General features: G+C 45.9%; 1 protein-coding gene across 1 annotated transcript in view; it reads left to right on the top strand.

Moving 5' to 3' along the window:
- Nucleotides 1-20,986, top strand: part of LOC112577331 (caskin-2-like) — a 141,343-nt gene that overhangs the window by 22,418 nt on the left and 97,939 nt on the right. Inside the window, 1 exon segment of the mRNA XM_025260389.1 lies at nt 13,811-13,862. Coding sequence (XP_025116174.1) covers nt 13,811-13,862 — 52 coding nt within the window.

The following is a 20,986-nucleotide window of genomic DNA, read 5'->3' as shown; positions in this document are numbered from 1 at the left end:
AGAGTCCGCAGTCTTGAGGATCCGGAAAGCTGCGCTGATGATTGTTCGCGGTACCGCCACTTCCTCACACTACTCCCCCCTCTACTCCTTGCCGCCCACCTCACCCAACTGGTTGCTGGTGACGGCAAGCTGTGATTGATCACCACCACCGGCACTGGTTCGCCATCTAGCAAGTCGTGCCTCGGCATCAACATGCGGCACCAGCGAGAGCTTTGATGGCCGTCATGATGGCAACAGTTGCCCTTTTCTTGGCGATTGAGAAATTGGGGACTAGATTGATACACATAAAGAAGATATAGAGAATTCTTTGGGTACTTACTGTTATCATACAGCCTTTAACGCTGATCTTGCTCTCCACCCTTGTAACCCTCCCACCCACATGCTCCCACAACCTCCACCCACTGTCATTTACGCGCCAACTAATGTTCGTTTGCTTGATAGCATTAGTCGTAAGTCTTCTGCTGGACTATAAAAATACTATTTTATAGATTTAAGTTGCGGCGGTTTGGGCACGTAATAACCACGTAATTACGTTTGCCATAGATGTTTCCGTAAGACAAGATACGTGGTTTGTTATTTATCGCTTGTTTCAGTAACTATTGTCTGTCACATACCACGTGTTTTCAGTGTTGGGACAATTAACAGGGTGTATTTGCACCCTCAGCGGTCTGTCCATCAACACCATTGCAGACGGCCGTGGGTGTTTTTTGCTGGGTGCACAGAGCTGGGTGCTTGTAATGAATGGCGCAGAGGAGCAGCCCTCGTTAATCTGCGGAAGACTGGTTTGAAATCAATCCCAGCTGCTGATGAAACTTCAATGAATAATTTCATCTGCGCATTCATGTGGGAATAACGCTGAGCTGAGCAAAATAAAGAATACAATATAAACACCAGATAATATCGTCATGGCAAACTGGTCGACATTTCTTTAGTATTGTTGTTGCTGTTACCAGGCACTGCCTTCCAGCAGATGTCCACAGAAATAATGTTCCTGCTTGTTTCAGACAGTAAGGTGCGGTGTGGATTCAATGAATGCCAGCAAAGATGGCGCAGTGTATAATCAGTGATGACAATTCAGCCGTAAACTTTTGAGCTATGATAAATGGATGGAACCGTGCCATGTAATTTTCTGAGTTTTGTTTTACTCTTTGTGTTGTGAAAGTTGGAAATAGTGGGCGGGCGGTTCTGTCTCTCAATTTTTCCCCTTACCTTACGAACATACACTGGCAGTTGAATGTAAAATAGATAATGGGTACTAACTCTGATTCTAGTAATTATATTTTCCCTCACGTAAATGCGAGGGTTTTTTTGTTCTTTTTTCAAATTTGAAGGAAATGTCAGGGGATGTAAGACTGTGAGTAGTGTCCTCGCGGGTCTGAGCACTGTCTCATTTAAATAATGACACAAACTCGCCTTTTAAATGGTCCCACCTTCTCCAAGAAAAGATGCAAGTTATAGTTTGTGGAGGAGTGCGAGTGTGAAGATTGACAAGGTCCGGCGTGTTTCATTGTCAGACTGACAGGGTGATTGCAGGGCGCAGCGCCAGGGTTCGGTGTTCGTCGCGCGCGCGGTTGTGCGAAACTTGTGCTTCTTGGGAGGCTCGGGTGGTCTGGGGGCTTTGTCGGGAAGTGGGGAAGAAAGGGGTAGGAGGGAGGCTGCAAACAGTGAGATTTCCAAAAGAAAAAAAAAAGACGAGGAGCGATGCGAACGCCACATCTCTCCCAACCTGTTGCTTGTCATTCCAAGGGGGAGAGAAGCGATCAGACATGCACTCGCTGTCCAGTTTCAGTTATTGATCGAAATACAAGAGAGATGAAACGCAAATCTAATATTTATAAAAGTGATTTCAAACACACATTTTCCCTACTCCTGACTTCATGAGTTACATTTTTTTTCTTATAAATGTCAGTCGAACGATGTGGGTCACGCAGGTTCCACTATTAAAGCCTTCTGTCTGTGCATGGTGAAACCGGGGAGGAGGAAAGGGTGGAGGGTATCAGTCGGAACCTACACCCCATCAGTAAATTGCCCACAGCTATTAAAGTGATAAGACCTCACTTTAGCCCCGACCCTGGCCCCGTGCGTGGGGGTGAAAGCGCCCTCCAGAAAGCTCCCAGACGCACGTTTAAGCACGAGCCCAGAACAGGAGGATCTCGTAGCGGTCTCCCTGAACGAATCCTGGCAGTAAAAGTAAGTTTCATGCGTTGCTATAGAAACTTAAGTTACCCCACCCTGGACGAGCACGGTGGTGTCTTTTTTTTTTTAAATTAAAGCCTGTAGATGACTTTCACCATATCCCAGGGTCTTGGACCAGCGGTTGCTCTGAAGTAACACGATGCCATCTTGTCTCCATCGTCTGCTGATGAGTTTTTAGGGGACGAATGACAGTCGTTATGTAAGCGCGACATGACCTTTGCTCGCTATTAAAATGAGGGAGAGACTGGGGCCGAATGTACGAGGGTCCTGAATAGTTGGGCGTCCATCGACTAACTCGTCTCTCGGTGTTGACAAGCGCGGGTTTTGTAAACTATCTTCACAGTAGGCCGACCTCTGTTAGTGGACTGACAACAGCTCGTCTACAATATTTTGTGGCATAGACATTTAGTATTGTGCACATCTCCGATTTCGAACCCCCCACCCTACCACATACACAAAGATAGCACATTAAATTGCTTGTCATCAGTGTTTCAAAATTCTCTTCCCTTTTTTTGCTTTGCTACATTCTTTAAAGATTCCACACGTCCATCTGGCTATCCCTGATCGTACAGGAGTTTTTGCAGTGACTACAGTTGGTAGTCATGAGACAGTTACCACACCTGAACGGTAGGATCGGCTGCTAAACCCCGTATTCACTCAGGGTAGGCCCACACAGATCATTTTAGTCTCATTTTTATCGGAGGTGTTTTAATCAAGTAACATTTCCCACCTATTGTAAATATGGCGATGATCGCGATTGGTCGCAGACGCAAATTTTTTGTACGCACAACAGGTAAAAATGAACAGACATAATGGTACAGACTGTTCGATAAATACCGTTTTTAATAATGTGAGAGTATAAGACACCATAAAACACATCATTTTGTTTTCCAATGAAAATTTTTGTAAAAATTGCTATTGATTATTTGTCAGAATTAAAATATTCGGTTTTCCCAAGCTTCTTGCTTTCCCTAGTAAAAAAAAGTTTGTCGTCTTAGCTGTAAGTGTCTGTGCTCACACTCTGGCACCTTTCCTGGAATTCTCGTTATGTTGGTCGGTTAGAAACGAGCTACTCAGTGACTCTAGAATCGGGAGTGAGTTTGCGTGCCTGGTGATTTTAACCAGCCAGTTCCCTAGCCAGGTCAGGGCAACTGTACTCACGAGTACATTACCAACGAACGCAGGACACCATGATTTGGTGATTAATGGCTGGTCAGGTCGCCTCATTTTGAAGGACAACAACATTCATCTGGAGGAGAGGACGGGGCTGATGTGTCCGTCTAAAGGAGCGAGTGAACAGAAGACTCAGAGGCTAGAGTTTTGCTTGAACCTCATTGTTGACATTAATGAGCACTTACAGAATGCTTCTTTCCCCTCTTTAACTGTGTGTGCGCGTGCCACTTATTTATCCAAATATCCTCCTCCACAGGAATACCTGTACAGAAAAAAACTACACCTGAAGTGTGTTAAGTGTATGAATAAGTGCAGCTGCTTGCAAACTATCGACAGGTGAACAAGGCGGCTTCCATATCATGTCCTTTATTGTCCCAATTATGTTCTATTTATAACTATTTACATCGCGCTTGCGAAGCATTTACAAACAGGTTTGGTGCAGGAGGCAGATGCCGATGATGATTTTCTCACACTTTAGTTGAACTGCCTGAAGGTTCTAACAGGTAATATGAGTGTGACATTAGTGTTTCAACCTTTCATTTAACTAGTTATTCAAACATGCATGACACCAGTGTTTTAAAATTGCAGCACATTATTTTTGTAACTAGGACATGCACAGGTGCGCAATGATACAACAACCTTTTGAAAGGAAAACTTTTATCTATAGCATTCTCGTTATCGCTTCGTCAGACGGGTAAGTACTGGTAGCCTTGGGATAAGAATACCCACGCCGGGCACTAACGACACACACACTATCTACACAGACTGCAATCAAACAGCTTCGCCGTCCAAGAAGCAGTAACAGTCTCTTTCAGCCTTTCGGAATCTTGCAAAGGCAAAGCAGTCGTGTTTTTTTTGGTTTTTTTTTTTTGTTTTTGTTTTTTAAGTCCCGAGACACCCCTAGCCAGCTTCAGGGTAGATGAGGCAGGGTTATCTTGCAGCTGACTCTAGCAAGCTCTGGATAAATTACAGGTAGGCCGAACACACGGCCAATAAAACTCGCTGGGAGGAACAGTTCTGACTTACCTGTCTTGTGGGAATCAAGTACTAACACCCAGGAGGGTTTGTTTTATATTTTGGAAGAGGGTGGAATAGTGTGTGTACGAGAGCAGAAAGAGAAGAAGGACGGAATTTACCTGATGGGTGACAACAAAGTGCTGAAAAGTATAGTTGGTTGACTGCAGTCTTTGATGAAGCAGTTGTGGGCGCTGTTGGTGAAGCGGACATTTGTCAGTTGGTCAGGCCCACAGTCCGGCTTGGTTTTCATCAGCTCACAGCGTGCAGTACCCGGATGATAGACATATGCAATTTTTTGCCGAATCATTTTTCTTTGTCCATATTTCTTTTACCGTTACCTGTAACTCTTCCCCGATTACCTTCAATTCTGTGCCCCATGACCTTTCACTGTTTGCTTATCTTTGAAACAGCAGTAAAGGTGCACACCAGGTGAAAAAGGACCGTGGATTCCTTTTAACATGCTAACTTTTGAGTTTCGGGGACTGGGTTCTGTTGTGATGGTGGTCAAAAGCAACAAGAGAACACAGTGGATGACCTGGAACTTGCTTTTTGTACAAGCAGCGCGTATTCCTTCGCCGTTAGACCACGCGGTGTCTAGACCATCAAACGCAAACATGGAGGTCAGATTGACGGGTCGTGGCTAGGAATAGCCTTGATGATGAATCTCCTTCCACGCAATCCTGTGTCTAAATTTAGCTTACCTGGGCCGCGTCGGATCGTTTTCTGGGCCGCGAACTTGTCAGACAAAAACAACACACACACACTGAGTTATACCTTTCAGTAGCGATAGTATGAGAGCTTATGAAGCACACGGTGGTTGTGAGGCCATATAAGTTTTCATAAAATGACAGCACTGGTCCCCAGACAGATCAGAGCCCCGGACAAATAGTTTTTGTGTGTATCTGTGGGATGATATCCATGTCTGTAATCATTCGCGCAATAAGTCTTGTCTACACTGGCTTCAGTCACGGGACGGTATCGCGCTCGCGAGCGACCGGAGTTGATGGCGGCAGGAACAAAAATAAATCAGCGTGTCGGTGTCTTTGATGTGACCCCCCCCCCCCCATACACACACACCACCTACCCACCCGATACCCACGCACGCACCTAGCTGTCTCCTTACCTTTTTTGTTTTTTTTTTCTTTCTTTCTTCCTTTGCTGATGTTCTGTGGCTCACCGCTGTCAGCTGGCGCCCCAACTGAGCACTTAAAGGTGGGCGGTGCCCCTAGGGACAGTTGACCTCGGGGCAGGGCGAATGTTTGTCTCGCCATTTTCTTCACCTGCGCGGGATCCCAACATAAAGATGGAAATTTAATGTTCGGCAATCTTTAATCAAAATTTGAGTAGCACTTCATCCAGCTATAAAGAAAATAAAGCTTTTATATATCGTGGGTAAGAATGTTAGCACATAAATGCTATATATTTTGTTAAGTGTTTACATTTTTATCAGGTTAAAAAATTTGTCGTGAATTTTCCATCACATTAATGTTTTCTGTTTGAAAGATTTGCTCGAAAGAGAAGTTGTAGAACAGTGAGATTCTGATGCAACAGGCTGGTAACCCCTCATAGCTGTAGGACAGCGAGAGCCCTCGACAACAAGCGGATATTCATCATCTCCTACTCTCAGCAGAGAGCAAAGTGTGTATGTGAGCGACCTGTGGAGGGTTTTTGTCTGCTGCTTACAAATACATCAGTGAAAGAGTTCAGGAAGTGAGAATCTAACTACCGCTGACGTGGATTGGTTACAAACTTGGCAAAAGCTGGAGGCGCAGACTAAGAGCAGGTCGTGAGGGTGGCAGCTTTATAGGACTATTGCGATAGCGCTGGCCCGCAGCATCTGTTTGGAGCTGTAGCAAGGGGAGGAGGGGTATGTTGCTCGCCGACCGAATGGAAGTGCCCGTGGCATCCTCGTGCGCCAGTAACAGACCTTTGGTGTCTTGCAGAGTTCTAATCTGATGATGGCTTCAGAGTTTTCTAACGGCTGGGCTTCGCAGCAGAAAAAGCGGTTTGTTGTCGTCCTTCCAGACGAAGTGGACGTCGCTTTCATGGCTTTGGGAGAGCCAAGGGGTGGCACTGAAACTGGGTTCACATTACGTGAAGACCTCTCCTTTTCCGCCATTAATTTAAAAAGCATTTACAGACTTCCATCGCGGTCTTCGTGCATTTGCACTAAGCAAATTTTGTTTTTTGGTGGAGGGGACCTCTCTCAGGGTTGAAACGAAAATATAGCCATTTGGTTATTTTTACCCATAGACATAGCACATTTTGCTCTTGCACAAATATTTTTTGTACGACTTCCTCAGAAGGCACAATCCCAAATCAATAAGCTAAAAGCAAGAAGAATTTGAAAACCGACTTGGTCTGCAGAGGAAACGAGCTCTGTACGAGAGGGCTTTCGGGTTGAGACGGCAACATTATTTAGTGATTTAAAGCAGCTATTTTGAGGGAGAAGATATTCCAGTCTTTTCCAGTGAGAAACCGGTGGGTTGCATGACGTATGAATCTAGCCATCAAGGACAGCGACTTTAGGTTTGATTTTTTTTTTTTTAATTAAACCGAAGTTTACGGTCCCCCACAGTTTCTACCCGGCTTATCGCTACTAGATAGTCTGCTACGTCACCATAGTTCTCAAAATAACGTACAGCCAGGCAAGCCACACGTCGTTTTTCATTGCTTTTATCGTTATTGATATAACTGGTAAACGATTTATATTTTTATAGTAACCGACCTATGTTTTCCTTTAAGATATTAAGGAATTGGTGTGTGTGTGTGGGAGGGGGGAGCAGAGTGTTTTCGCGCGAACAGTTTATTTTGGACACGATCGTGAATAAGCGCGGCTTACTTTTCCTGGATGCTCCATGCACACGGTGCTCTATGCACACGGCCCCAGTTGTTCTGACAACATTGTTTCCGCTGTGTAGACAACAGACTCCCCCCCCCTCTCCCTGGGGCTGAGGTGAAACGTTGCCCCGGGGGCAAAATGGGGAAACCAAGGGCAAACATCTCGTCTCCTGCAAAACGATGTACAGACCCCGTAAACATTGTTTTATTTACTTTACCCTTTACTTCTTTACCGCTGTTTGATAACGGCTGCTCCAGGGGTAAAGCTACCTGCGGTGTCTGGACACTTGCTTTATGATTACGGAGACAGGACGCCCCTAGGGCAACGACTTACCCTTGCTACATAGCTGCGCCCTCTGGTGGGGAGCATGTCTCTAGTAAGTGCTTTTCTGAAAGGTTGTTATATTCACTAGGGCGAAGTTGCGTGTGAGGTGTTGATAAACATGAAATAGCCGGTCTCAACTGTAAATTGTTTTGACTGGTTGGTCTGATTAGTCGACTCGCGGTGACTTTATGCTTATTTTCAAGACCTTGAAAACACAGGCGACTTTTGGTCTGATGTAAGATGTTGCAGCCCAATAAAATTTGTTCTGGTTTCTAGCCATTAGATTCTTGCCTGTCTCCCCCACTCCCTCTCTCTCTCACACACAAGGTTTCTCGTACAATTGCGACCTCATTTTAGCCCTATAGAAACCCACGGGAACAGAGTTTCCGGCGTCCGGTCGTTGGCAAGGAATGCAGGCCGATAAATAAGTAGATATGAGTCATCGCCCTCTCGCTCTCGTGCCGCCGGTGGGAACGTCTGGTCGCGGTCAGGTGAGATTTCTCCGGCCTCAGGTATCTGCAGGATCAGAGCTCGAGAGCCGCCGCATTCTGCAAGCAGTTGTGCTGTTCAGTCAGGGTGTAATAGGTCCTCCCGCTCATCCACCCCTCCACCCCCACACACAGACACCACTACCCTCTCACATTCAAAGCTGAGGGTAAGTCTTGCCAGAGACATGAACGTGATGTGTGTTCATTCGTATATATATATACAGCACAAAAGTAAACAGTCATGTACCTGTCAGTTGAGGTTAGGCCCAATCGTCTATGCACGCACCCACCGCTGTCGTGTCGCACAGGCTGTGTCCGTTCTCTCTCTCTCACACACACAGAGATTTACACGCACAGACAACAAGGTATGAGGTAATCTCCGGGGTTTGTCGCAACTCGCGTGCTGGACTTGTCTGTCAGTTTGTTGTTTACGCTCCACTGGCTCTGTCCCCGTCGGCAGCGCGCTGGGGTGATCCTTTCCTCACCTGATGCGCCTCGTGTGTCCCGACAGAATCAATGGGACACGACCTTGAGTCCTTGCCAAGCCCGTCAGTGAGACCTTATGACGTAATCGACCTCACCTGTTCCTCACCTGTTTGTAAGGCAGGTGTCTTTGGACACATACACACCCGTAGTGCGCACGTTCTTTCTGGTTCGTTTCTGCTCCCACCCGCACATAAACACATTGGCTCTCGGCTGCACGAGGCCGCACTGAGGATCTCTTGCGTGCATGAAGGAATGAAGGATGCATTCTTGTTGCATTTCTTTTGAGCTTTGGTTGCCAGGGCCACAGGAACAACTGTGTGACAGCGTCAGGCGATGCATATAATACACATTATGACCAGCAGCCTGCAGTCACTTTGAAAATAACCGTTTGATGCCATCGTTGGTTTCCGGAGGGCATGTCTCATTGGTATGGAGATGTATTGTGAACACATTTCACTTCACGTTCACAGTGCTAGAGAGGAACTGAGCCGCTGCAGTCACTGCCACGAAGTAGTTTTATTCACATTCTCATGCGTGTCGTCAGCGAAGGCCCTTCGAGTGCGATCTGTGTAGAAGATGATAGTTGCGAAACTTTTTCACCCTTTCCTTGCGTATATGTCAAATATGTCGACAAGCATCTCGTGGAAATGTGCAGTGAAGCGTTTGTGGCGGTTTTTTTTTGTTTGTTTTTTTTTTTTTTTTTTGCTAAATAAAAATCAAATAATGTTTCTAAAGGCTCTTGTTTGTGTATGAAGCGTTCAGATATTGTTACCGATGTCTGGATTTTCACAGCAATTTTCGCCGACTGTTTTGGGCTGACGAGGAAAGGAAGGAACCCTTGTTAAAGGTGATGTTGGATGTTGTCAGAGGTTATGTTGGAGGCATTTCCCTACCCGACCCCCCGCCCTAAACCTTTCTGTCTGAGACGTGGAGATGCCAGGCTGTTTTTCGAACATTGATTTTTCAAGTGGCACGACCCACCGGGGTTAACTTAACCTCGACATTATTTCATCCCTCATGGATAGCTTCTCATACCCCACCCCCACCCCGTGACAAGAAGCCAACCGTCCTTTGAGGCAATTCTTTCCTTAAACGCGAAAGAGGTGAACAAATATGCCGCGCAGGTCTCGAGGCCCGGTTCGATGGGTGAAGCGGTACCTGACAGCCATTATGAAGAGGAAAAGCGGTTGGGGGTGAAAGATGCCATTTTCTAGATTTAAAGGGGACCTCTAGTGATTTTGTGGGATTAATTTAAATCTTGGAAGAGTTCTGATTGCGTGGCCTTTCTTCAGGTTACATGGTGACCTCTTTCTTCTTTATTTTTTTTTAAAGCAAACATGGTCAGTTCTTAGTCCCGTTTTCCTAGGAGTCGCTGCTGCAGCTAGAAATGAACTGAGCACGCAATGCATCATGGGAAATTTAAAGCCACGTTCATGCCTGGGGGGCAATGACTTGTAAAAACAAAATCGACTTCGAGGCTCATTTCGACGAGAACAAAACGCTATCGATTTTACTGTGTTCACACCCAGGCCTTCTCAGAGGAAACGAGGGAAACAGGAATTAAACTCCTAAAGAATGACGAGCGCTTTTTTTACATCTCGTTTTTATTTTTTTAAATCCTCTGTTCACTGCACGTGAGAGAATGTTTTTGCTGTTTCTTAAGAAAACTTCACGCCTCGCGATGTTTTTTTCATTCCCGGGAGGTGTAGTGAATAGCTGTATGTGATATGTGTGACCCCTGTCGGCACCTGTGGTGACGGGTCTAATGGGAGGAAACATGTGACTGGGTCGTGGGGCATCTTTTGTCTGCCTCCCTAGACCTCGGGCCATCTTGACCTTTGCAGTTAGCATCGTGTCCATGACATTTTTTACATGTCAGTTTTTACTTGATAATATATATTTGTGTATTTTGTAGTGGTAGAGTCTTTAGCAGAGATCTTAACCCTTGACCCGCGTCCCTTTTTAAGGAGTATGTCTCATTTCCTCCAACGCAGTCGTCGTGTTCTCTCCTCCCTTTCTCTCCCTGTCTGTGTGTGCGCGCGCTTGTGTTCAGGACTATGGGTTAAAAAAAAAAGCAAATAACTGGAAATCCAATAAGGAGCTAGCAAGTCAGTCAGGGTCTGTATCTTTAACACAGTCGTCATTAAAATCGACAGAAATACCGCTTGCTTTGTATTCATCTTTCACACTGCCCCCCTCAAAGTCCCTCCCTTCTGTTCATCATCATCATGCCCTCTGGTGTCTACAAAAGTTGAACAAATTTCTAATTTAATGTCATTACGGATGATGAGCGAGAAAAGAGTGTTGGATGCCAATCGTCAAAATGACTTGAAGAGTGTGAAAGAGTTGTCTCCAGTGGCGCCGCTTCTTTTGACAAACTGGCGCGTGACCGGAAGAAGCGTTGCTGAGGGGCGCCTCTGTTTTCCTGTTTCTGAATCGTGGTGATTGACCCTTAGTTTTGAGAGATTGACCCAGGAGGAAGAAGAGATAGTTATTTGTGCCGGAAACTGCTTGCAGTGCTGATGAGACGATGGTTACCGGGCAGCCCAACGGTCTGTTGAGCAGAACTACGCACTTCCTGTCAAGCCACAACCAACGCACGTGTTCTGGTCCTGGCATCGGCACCAACTTTTCACCGCCAACAGAGATGAGGTGGCCATCGGTAGGCTTTTCGCCAAGACCGTGAGGATCGGGGAAAGAGGGGTTGTAGGTTCGGATCTCGGCCTCCGGCACATGGAACGTTTCTCTGGGAAGGCTAGATATACACAAAACTTAAGAGAGCTAGATCGGCCTGGTATAGCCTTAGTTTGCTGACTCGGCATAAAACAATAACACCCAGCCAGGAAAATTTTCTTAACGAGCTGCAAAACGAATCACCGATTGTTTGCGCCTGCAGTGGGATTGTCTCCCTGTCAACGCCCAGCACACTGTGAGAGTCTAGTATTCTCACGAACTTGTGCGTGCACACCAGTACTAGCGCGCGCCTACTCACACCTTGATAAACACAGTCGTGGTGCAGGCAGGTGCAAGAACGATCACGAGCAGGGGGGAAAATGACAGCTTGAATTATCGCTCCTTCAGTACAAAGCATTAGGCGCACCAAGCGCATTTACGAATGTACGAGAACGCCATCTGTCTAAATCAGATCGATTTTCATTGGCTTTCCTGAGTAGCTAAACTGGAAGCACCCACAGGAGTGTGTGTGGAAGTAGAGGAAGGGGTGCTTGGAAGTAGGAGCATGGACTTGCAGAAGGAAGGCTGGGAAGTGAGGTAGCGAGCGAGCGACAGGCTTGTAAAAGGAAGTGGGGAGGTGCGTGCAAGGTAAAGACCTTTGGTGACTGACCATGGGACTCTCAGCCCTTCATCGCCAAGCGGAACACAAATCATTTTCGTGGAAGTTGAAAGCCCCTCGCACGTCCTATCAATCATCATTTATTGCAGATTAGTCCCACCCTTCGTTTGTTCAGCCTTCATGAAAAGCAGAAAGCACGGAGCTAGAAATAGACGATCTGTGAGTGGCTCACGGGGTGAGGCGTGTGATAAGTCTTGGCTCCGGTCAGCTCCTTCGATGCTACGCAAGCAAAAGAAAAGGGAGGGTTGTAGGGGCGAGTCAAATAGAGGCTGTGGACATGCGCGTTGGGTCAGGGTTGTTGGTGACGAACACACAAAAAGATGGGAGGGATGCAGAGTAGGACAGATATGAAGCTTGGAATGCAACTCAGCATTGGAAACGGTGATGTGGTGGTTAAAACTGGACCAATGGTAGTGGGCTGGTGTTGGGGATATTGAGACAAAATAGAGTTTTTAGAGCAAAATAACCACTGTCTCTCCTCCCCTCCTAATGGCCGGCGCGTATGTTGCAGAGAGGGTCATTAGTGAAGGAGGACCTTTATGTTACTGCCAGAGAATGATTTTATGTCACTAGGATCTCCCTCTTGTTCCGCTAAAAAAGAATAAAGTTTGATTAGTTTGCTGCGCAACAGGGTTGGTTCACCGGGAAAGTCCTGGGTACGGTTGGTCAGAAAAGCCGTGTGCGGAACACGTACGTTTGAAGGTGGGGTGTATGTCGGCCCTACCTTGGCTATAGACATAGCTTTGTCATGTAGACAACAATGTTTTGAGGATAGTCGAGGATATTAAGAGGGAAAACCAGAAACAAAATGACATACCCCTACCCCTTGTCATTATTTTTTGTCGATCACACAACGATAGGTATGAAAGTGCAACTGGTTTCGCCGGCCGCTGGATTTTGCCTTACAGCAAAGTGCCGTAGGCCTGTAGGTTATTACGAATTGGAAGCCCGAGGAGTGGTTACCTTTAGCATTACTAGAAACCTACAAAAAGGTTATAGTTCACTTTAATTAAATCCCACCAACTGGACGTGCCTTTCATTTTCAGCAGCCCACAGACAGGACACACTGCCATCAACAGGATGCTATTACTAGCATGACAAGATTCTTATCACTACACTCCCTATCTGCCATGAGTCCACACAGACAGAACATCTTTTCTCAGGCGTTAAGTGCCGAGGGACATGTAACTACCAACCATGATTCTTTTTTCATGCCGAGACACGCCAGGACATTAACAGTTGAAGAAGTTTCCCTTAGAAGAACTCCATGTGGGTTGTTTTTTTCCTCCGACCGCGCTGATTTATTTTGCTATTGACAATATGGCATTTTCTTATCCCCTGTTTGGTCGATGCTTTGCGCCAACAGTTTTTGTTGACAAATAGTTTATGCGCCGAGTGTAATGTGCAGCATGTGATGGAAACTTGCCAGCAACGACTCCAGGGTGTGATGGGCGAGGGCGAGTGAACAGCTGGGTTTGACGTATCATTGCGCGGCTGCTGCTGTGATAATAAAACTCCTGAGCGGTGGAAGTCTTCATTGCCTTGTCTGCTGGCCATTTTTTCCATGCTATAAAGCTTGATAATAATGTTGCGACCAAAAAAAAGTGCATGGCAGTTTGCAGTAGATGGCGCTGTTGTACAGTCTCTTTTGCAGTGTCTTCACAAGATGATGTTACATAATACGCAAGACTGCTTATTTCGTATTGTGCATTTCACAGTAAAAGCGCCAGGAGACGTTCATAATAAAATAGAAATAACATTTTGCAGTCCTTTTTGTGAGGAAAATGGGGCAGGTGGAAAAGAGATCGTTTGAAGCTTTGCACAAAGCAGACTTTACGACAGTTTTAGGATCTTTTCATCATCCATTTCTTTCTGCAGGTCTTTTGCTGTTATTAGACCGAAAAGCACATTAATATTGTTTTCTTTTTTCAGAAATAATTGGAAACAACAAGAAGCTGAACATCAACTTTCAAGATGGAGATGGGTAAGTGGTATATTTATAGTTGTTGCTGTATTGTACACGATGTTTAATTTACTAGACAAGGTGGAAAATGGAAATGAAATTTACTCTCTAAACACATGATGGGGAACCGCGCTGAATACATACTTGAAAATATTAACAACAATTAAAACACCTTAAAGACTAAAGAATAAATATCCTAAGCAAGCTAGAACACGCTATAGATGGACTGCATGCTTTAAACTCACCAGAACACAAAACATCTGAAACACGCTAAAGACCGATAGTCCTAAACATGTACTAGAGCAAAAAGCTAATAACAACTAAATGTATCTTAAACATGTACTAGAACTAGCTAGTAAGGACTAACTGTATTTTTACCGTGAAGTACAAGCTATTAAGGACTAGAATGCGACATAATTCAGGCATGTCCATGGCTACCCTGTGCTAGTTGACAGACCTCACACCCGCGGTCCTATCCAAATACAAGAATGTAGGAAGGAAGCCTCGCCTCAGAATAACCTGTGGAATAGTTTTATTCAGCCGATGTTTAGTGGAGTCTATAGAAGTGAATAGCTGACCTGTACATCACATGGGTTGCTAGGTCGGCGATGGCGTCATCGTCCCATTACCTTAAAATGCCAACGCCCAGGTTATGTTAGGTTGAGGCCCGTTCCTCTATATTACATTATTGCCGTCTGGTTTACGGAATTAAGTACCCACGGGAAAAACCATATCCTTCACTCGTATGTGGCCAAACCTGGAGTCCGTAGAGCAGCACACAATTTTCACCCCGAAATATTTTCTGCTTCAGGAAATGTCGCTGTTGGTGGTAGTAACTGAAAACAGTATCCCGTGGGGTCCATTCTTCTTGCGGCTTTATGTATTTATTGTTCGTGTGTACGTTGAGCTTGACCGTTATGTGTCGTCTGTGGAGGTGTACGAGTCTTGTCAACAAGAATGACACTGGATGGAACTCGCCCACCACTGGCCACCAGAGAGGTTTTCGCCAAGGTCCATGCTTCTTCCTGATTAGAATGAGCTGTCCCAGAATTCCATACATAAAGTCCTGTGTGCCTCAGGAAACAAGATTTGTTTGAAAATTCACTCTTTCTTCTGGTGCTCCGCCGCACCCTCACCCCCACCACCACCACCACCACCTTCCCATCCATTCTCCAACAGTTCATTGAAGGGAAGCATGAAGAGAAAACAAAATTTTAATACTCTGTGTGTGTGTGTGAAATACTGATATTTCAACGGGCCTGCATCCCGTGGATGTTAAATTAGAAAGGAGCTAACGTGTCTGTAGGGACCAGTAACTGTCGCACGCGCTCTTTCTCGCTCGCTTCGTGTGTGTGTGAGAGAGAGAAAGACAGAATAAAGGGAAAAACGCATGGAAAATCAGGCTTTGAGAGGCTGTCGGTGGAATTGTCGTTACTGCTAGGAGACAGTTCACAAGCGGAAAGCAATCTCAAAGCTCATTGTGGTGTTGGTGCAGATAGCAGCTACCTGTAAGGATAATGTCACCTGCTGTCTGGAACTGGGGGGGCAAAGAGACATCAACTCCACCCCGCTGTGACCATCAGAGATCTTCTTCTCACTTCTCATCATTCACCTCTCTAAGTTTTCTGCACGCTCTATTGAGGTCCACATTTGTTTCAATAATCTGTTAAAGCTCAGTCAAAAATACTATTTTCCCAATTCCCACAATGAGCACTCCCTTTCGTTCTCGAGATACCATCAAACATCACCATGAGCCGACAAACGTCTACATCGTGACGTCATGTTTGTACACATCCGCATACGGGGACCGCTGTCCCACAGGCTGAGGCCTTGACAACACACACATGTATCAAAACTTGACTCCTGTGTTGTTTATCTTGACCTGGGCATGTTTCACTAACAGCCATTGCACCCAAACACCTTTCAGTTCATCATTTCTCACGTGAAGATGAATCGGGAGTTTTGTGGAATGCAAGGTGGGGTGGGGAGGGTGGAGTACACTGGTAGAAAAAGGCTTGTCGGTAATTTTTGTTTGTTTGTTTTGTGGAGGTTAGGTTTTGGTTATAAAAAAAAAGGATCGTAAAATTTCGTGATTAATCGCTGATGTCGTTTATTTTGCGTCTGTAGTAGTTGCCTCACCTCACCCTCTCCAAGCTGGTATTTTTGGTGTCTTCAAGGATAACGAGATTTTAGTGATGGTTCGTCTTAAACAGCTCAGCATATTTGAAATTCCTCAGTAATGGTTCTGCTGCATGTAGCGTACGTTGGTGTGCTTGAAACACCGTTGGTTTGTTTATCCAGTCGCCTGTCTGCAAACATTGATGCTGATCGTGTCCTCGGTACAATAGTTTGTTCTGTTCGTTGAAGGAAGGCTGGAAGAACAAGCGACGCGTGTCAAAAGGACACGATTACGTCTTCTACGTGATTACGTTGGGATCCCGTATGTCATGATTGCGCTGATGAGGCCTCCGACTGATAAAGACAACCCGATAACCCCATGACACACGCGTGCACGCTAGGTTTATGACCCCCAAGTGACTGCGACGGAGAGTGCGGTTGACTGGCCAAACCAAAGAGTACAAAACAGCCAAAGGTCGAAGGTTAGCGCGGTGCACTGCAGTTAATTTTGAAACATCGGCACGTGAGTGCAGGCCGCTCTGAGACAGTTGTGACGTGCGAATAACGTATAAAATCTCCATATCAACGTGACAGACGAGTAACTGATGCGAGCACGAGGGGCTGACAACTCGGAATTCATTAACCAGGTGGGAAATGGCGAGGGGCTGTGGGCTTTATCAGGGACTGTGCTTATCTTCCTCTCCTGGCGATAAGCGCGCCACGTTGCCTTCGCCAGCTGCCTCGCTTCTGGTGCGTGGAACTGAGCGAGGCTTCCGAGGGTTGGAGCACGGCCTGGAGGCTTGCAACCAATTTACTGACTGAGCAACAACAGCTTCAGTCTTGTCCACCACGCGTTTTTTTTTTTTCTCTCCGCGTTTTCCTTGATTTTTGGAAGGAAGAGTCGGGTGTTTGCACTCTACGGGGGGTCTGGTGGTTGTACAGGGGTCGGGTGTTTAGTTTACTGTACGATGCAGTACGGGTGTCGGGTTTTGCACGTGTTGTGGATGCGCGGAGTAGGTGGTTTTGCGTTCTGTGTGTTCGGGTGGTTTGCAAGCTGTTTTATTATATAAGTCGTGTTGCAAACAGCAAACAGTCGGTACACTGGCTCTGTGGCGATGAGGGTTACACAGCATCGGGGGTGTATAGTTACACCCACAGAACCGTTCCTATACAGTCCTACTCAACTGTGCACAGCTATCAGTGCCAGATGAGTTTCCGGCGCTTAAGATTCCTCGGACCGCGGGCCCTGTATCTTCACATGTAGACGACCATTGCTGGATATGATCGACAAACCGAGCCATAAAAGTTCCATTTGTTGTGCTGTGCGCGGTTTATTGTGACGGGTAGTGTTTGTTACTGGGATGACAGAAGTTATAGGCAGTAAAGGGGGCAGCTATATCACTGGGGTGGACACCCAGCTCACCCGATGACGGCTGAAGTTGGGGTGCACAGTCTCCTACACCAGTCTAACGAGTTGCTGTCGTCAGGTTCTGTGCAGGCCGCTCACTGCTTCAGCGAGCATCCACCCATTCACTATAAACAAACAAGAAAGAGCGGTCAGTGACCCTAGAGTTCACGACCATGTTAACCTTGACGATGGTGTCCACTGGGCAGTTCGAAACGCTTATCGATTAGTCTAAGTGGCAATTTTAATTGAAGGCAGTAGGCAGGGGTAAATATATCTGCCACCCGGTGGCCGAAGTTATGAAGCGAGGGTAGGTCGTTGCCCCTGGGGAATATGGGGAAATCTAGGGAAGGTGTCTTGTTTACATAATTACAATGGTGAAACCATGGCACGCCAATACTGCCTTACCCTGAGCCGTAGTTATAAGCGGGTGGCAAAGATGCCCTGGAATATAACATCCACGGGGTCCAGACACCGCAAACTACAGAAACGACACGTTTCCTTTGACCTCCCCTATGTTGCCCCGGTGGTATTGACTTTCGCTTCGTTACTACGGCACCAGGTCTTCATTCAGTCATTCGCGCCTTGACTGGTGCCGGTCGTTGGGTGGAGCACATGGGTTAGTAGCCTCTTATTGTAGTGGTTAGACGATCGCTTGTTGCTGCAGACAGTGGTTCGCGTTCAGACCTCGTCTTGGGACATTCTTTGTGACACCTATATACAGGGCTGGGTATCAGGGGGTTTCCTTCCCTCCCCCACCTCCCCATAGTGTGAACGCACCTCTAGGCTGAAGCCAATCCATCTACTAAACAACGTGGTATCTACCATCAGTGAACAACAGCTCAGCCTCGCTACCTTTGCTGTTGTAAGGGCACTGGGTACAGAGATGTGAGCATGTTGTGAGACTGTTGTTTGACATTCCGTGTTACCACCTAACGCATTGCATCCCTGTAATTGACGGCAGGTGGTGCGTAGGTCTGGCATAAAGTTCAGCTTTTGTTTCAGGGAGGAATTAAAAAATGAGCCTGTAGAAGGTAGGGTGAGAAAAGCAAACTCCAGCAAGATGTTGCCATTCTTCAGTCTGTCTGTATAAGACACAAGATTCTGTGTGTGTGTTGGTGAACGAGCGAGATTGGGAGAATGATGAAGGAATATTAGTTCTTGGTTGTTGGGCGTTGGACATGGACGTGTATCTTTTGAAAATCACTAACAAGTTGGACAGTCTTCTAGAAGTTTTTTTCTGGACCAAAAGTAACTCGTCCTGCACCTTTGCAGCTTTGTATACAGTGAGATTAGGACAACCTTTCTGAAAAGAAAATTGATTAGTTTAATTGTCATCAGCTTGTGTAGGAGAGGCTTTGCCACATTGTGTGAGGATTACGTACCCAACGGTAAACTGACAATGTAAATTTGCTGCAAGAATCCCCAACAGACCTACAGGAATCTAGTTCGGGAAAAGGCAAGCCAGGGTAGAAATCCCTGTAATCCCGGGGCTGCTTAGGGCCTGAAGAGAAGCGAGTACCACCTGACAGAAGGCGAGGCAAGTGCGCTTTGTTACAGCGCCATCTCCTTTTACACGAGCTATGTTGAGCACACGGAGAAAGCAGCCACGATAACGGTTTCGTAGCAGCAGACGGCAAAGAATGCAAGACGATGGCGACTTCGCGCAAGGTTTGTTGCTTTTGAGGGTTGGTAGACACGAGTGAGTAGCTCTCACTGCGGTAAACCCTCGACTGCGCTACGCTTCAGCAGCGTGCATGTGCATACCCGAGTGTACTTACGGCTCCCAGAGCACTCCATGATACGTGGAAAACACGTCCTCTACAAAAACATACCTACTAGTAGCATGGAAATCTTTCTCCTCTCTCCCCCAAGCTTTTGTATTCTTTCCTTTTTTTTTTCTTTGATTTATTTCATTTCCAAATTGGTTTCTTTCAACAAGAACTGGCTAGTCTGTCCTGGAAAGCACGCATACTGACCTGTCGCACTCGATCGCCTTAAAAGTATACATCTTCTCAAGCTGTCTAAATAAAGAATGTTACTACAATGACCCAGTTGCTCATACTTCACAAAGTTTACAATTGTCGCTGGTGACCCCATGCCCTTTACAGTCCTGTGTGTGCTAGTGTCGTGATGTGACTCATTTCCGTGTACCTTTAGTTGTGTTTATTCTCACCTTAATGTCCTTAAGCTCCCTTCTGTAGAGCTGGGGTACCTTCACAACATGTACGAGTTGAGATTTTGTATTACTCAGTCTTTTATTTAACAACCTGTCGCAGTAACTATAAATCTCAGAGGAATAATAGGTTTGTTGCAGGATAGTTTTCAAATTCTATACAATTTCTTTGACATACAAATCGTTGACAAACGCAGAAAGATGTCTCATCTGTGATGCATTTCATTGACATGTTGTCAAGATTGCAGATAATGTGAGACCTATATGTGTTTTTATATTATATTACATGTATTCCAGCATGGAGTCGTGGCGTTGTCATTTTGTGCACAGATGGTTGTGGTGGTTCAAAGGGAGATTTTTGCTCCGTGTTTAAAAATCATTAACATATAATGATCTGAAAAGAACTTAATCAGTATGTTCAGTTACTTTGATTGGCCTGCAGATTGTTCTCCTTACAACCTTCGATTTATTGTCTTTCTATTGTTTCCCGTGGCATCTCTTACTTCGTCTTCACTAGCGACCAAGAGTTGGAAGCAGAGACTAGTTTGGTCTGTTGGACTGAAAGTCACGTGAAGTCAGTCTAGCATGTGGGTTGTTGGCGGTTGTACGTGGGCGAGTTTCTGTGGATTTGTCTTTAATTTCAAGCTTCACAACTGCGTGGGTTGCAGAGGTGGACGGGGGTCTTAACTCTCAACTCTTGAACACGCTGAATGGACAGCTCACAACAAAAAAAATGAACCTGATATAACTCGCTGATTGCTGTTCAAACAGTTGCCTAATCTTGTGTAAAGTGTCACTCGAGTTTCCTTGGTCGTTCGCACGACTCCACGTCAGCAATCGGTCAAAATTTATGATGAAGCGAGAGCCAGGAGTGCAACTTTCAGGCAGAGCTTAAAGTTATTATCATTTTTACTAGTGTTGGTGTTATCAGCATCCTCACTCATTATTCCCAATATCGTAGTCATTATCATCCGCCATCCTAATCATCAGGTTTAAAGGGTTGTTCATCGTCATTGTCAAGATCACTCAATATTCCCGATATTTTACAACTTGATTTCAGCGTTGTGCTCTCATTCACCATGGAGTCTGTGGTCAGTGGGACAAGTTAGTGCAATGTCCTACACACAGCGACAGGACCTGTCCAGCTTTATCAGGTTACTGTGGGACCTGTTACCACACAGCTTTGTTTGTCTTGCTCCTCACTTTTCAACGTGTAACAGAGACTGCAGAAGGACACGATGTCCCGTAATTTCTATTTTCGGCGTGTAACTATATGAACCTACCACGTGACTTTACGGGGTTCCAGTTCTCTCATGGACATGGGGCGAAGTGCATTACCTCTGTTTACACGTCCACAGCAGCCAGCCTGGAACACAAGCAGGAATAATGGTCTTACCTGGCACCGGCAGTGTTAAGTGTCTTACCTTGTACAGGTAGTACGCTTAG

This window comes from Pomacea canaliculata, linkage group LG1 (genome assembly GCF_003073045.1).
Source record: "Pomacea canaliculata isolate SZHN2017 linkage group LG1, ASM307304v1, whole genome shotgun sequence".
Classification (NCBI taxonomy): Eukaryota; Metazoa; Mollusca; class Gastropoda; order Architaenioglossa; family Ampullariidae; genus Pomacea; species Pomacea canaliculata.
Note: the sequence above shows the minus strand (reverse complement) of the source record. Positions and strands in the feature narration are given on the sequence as shown.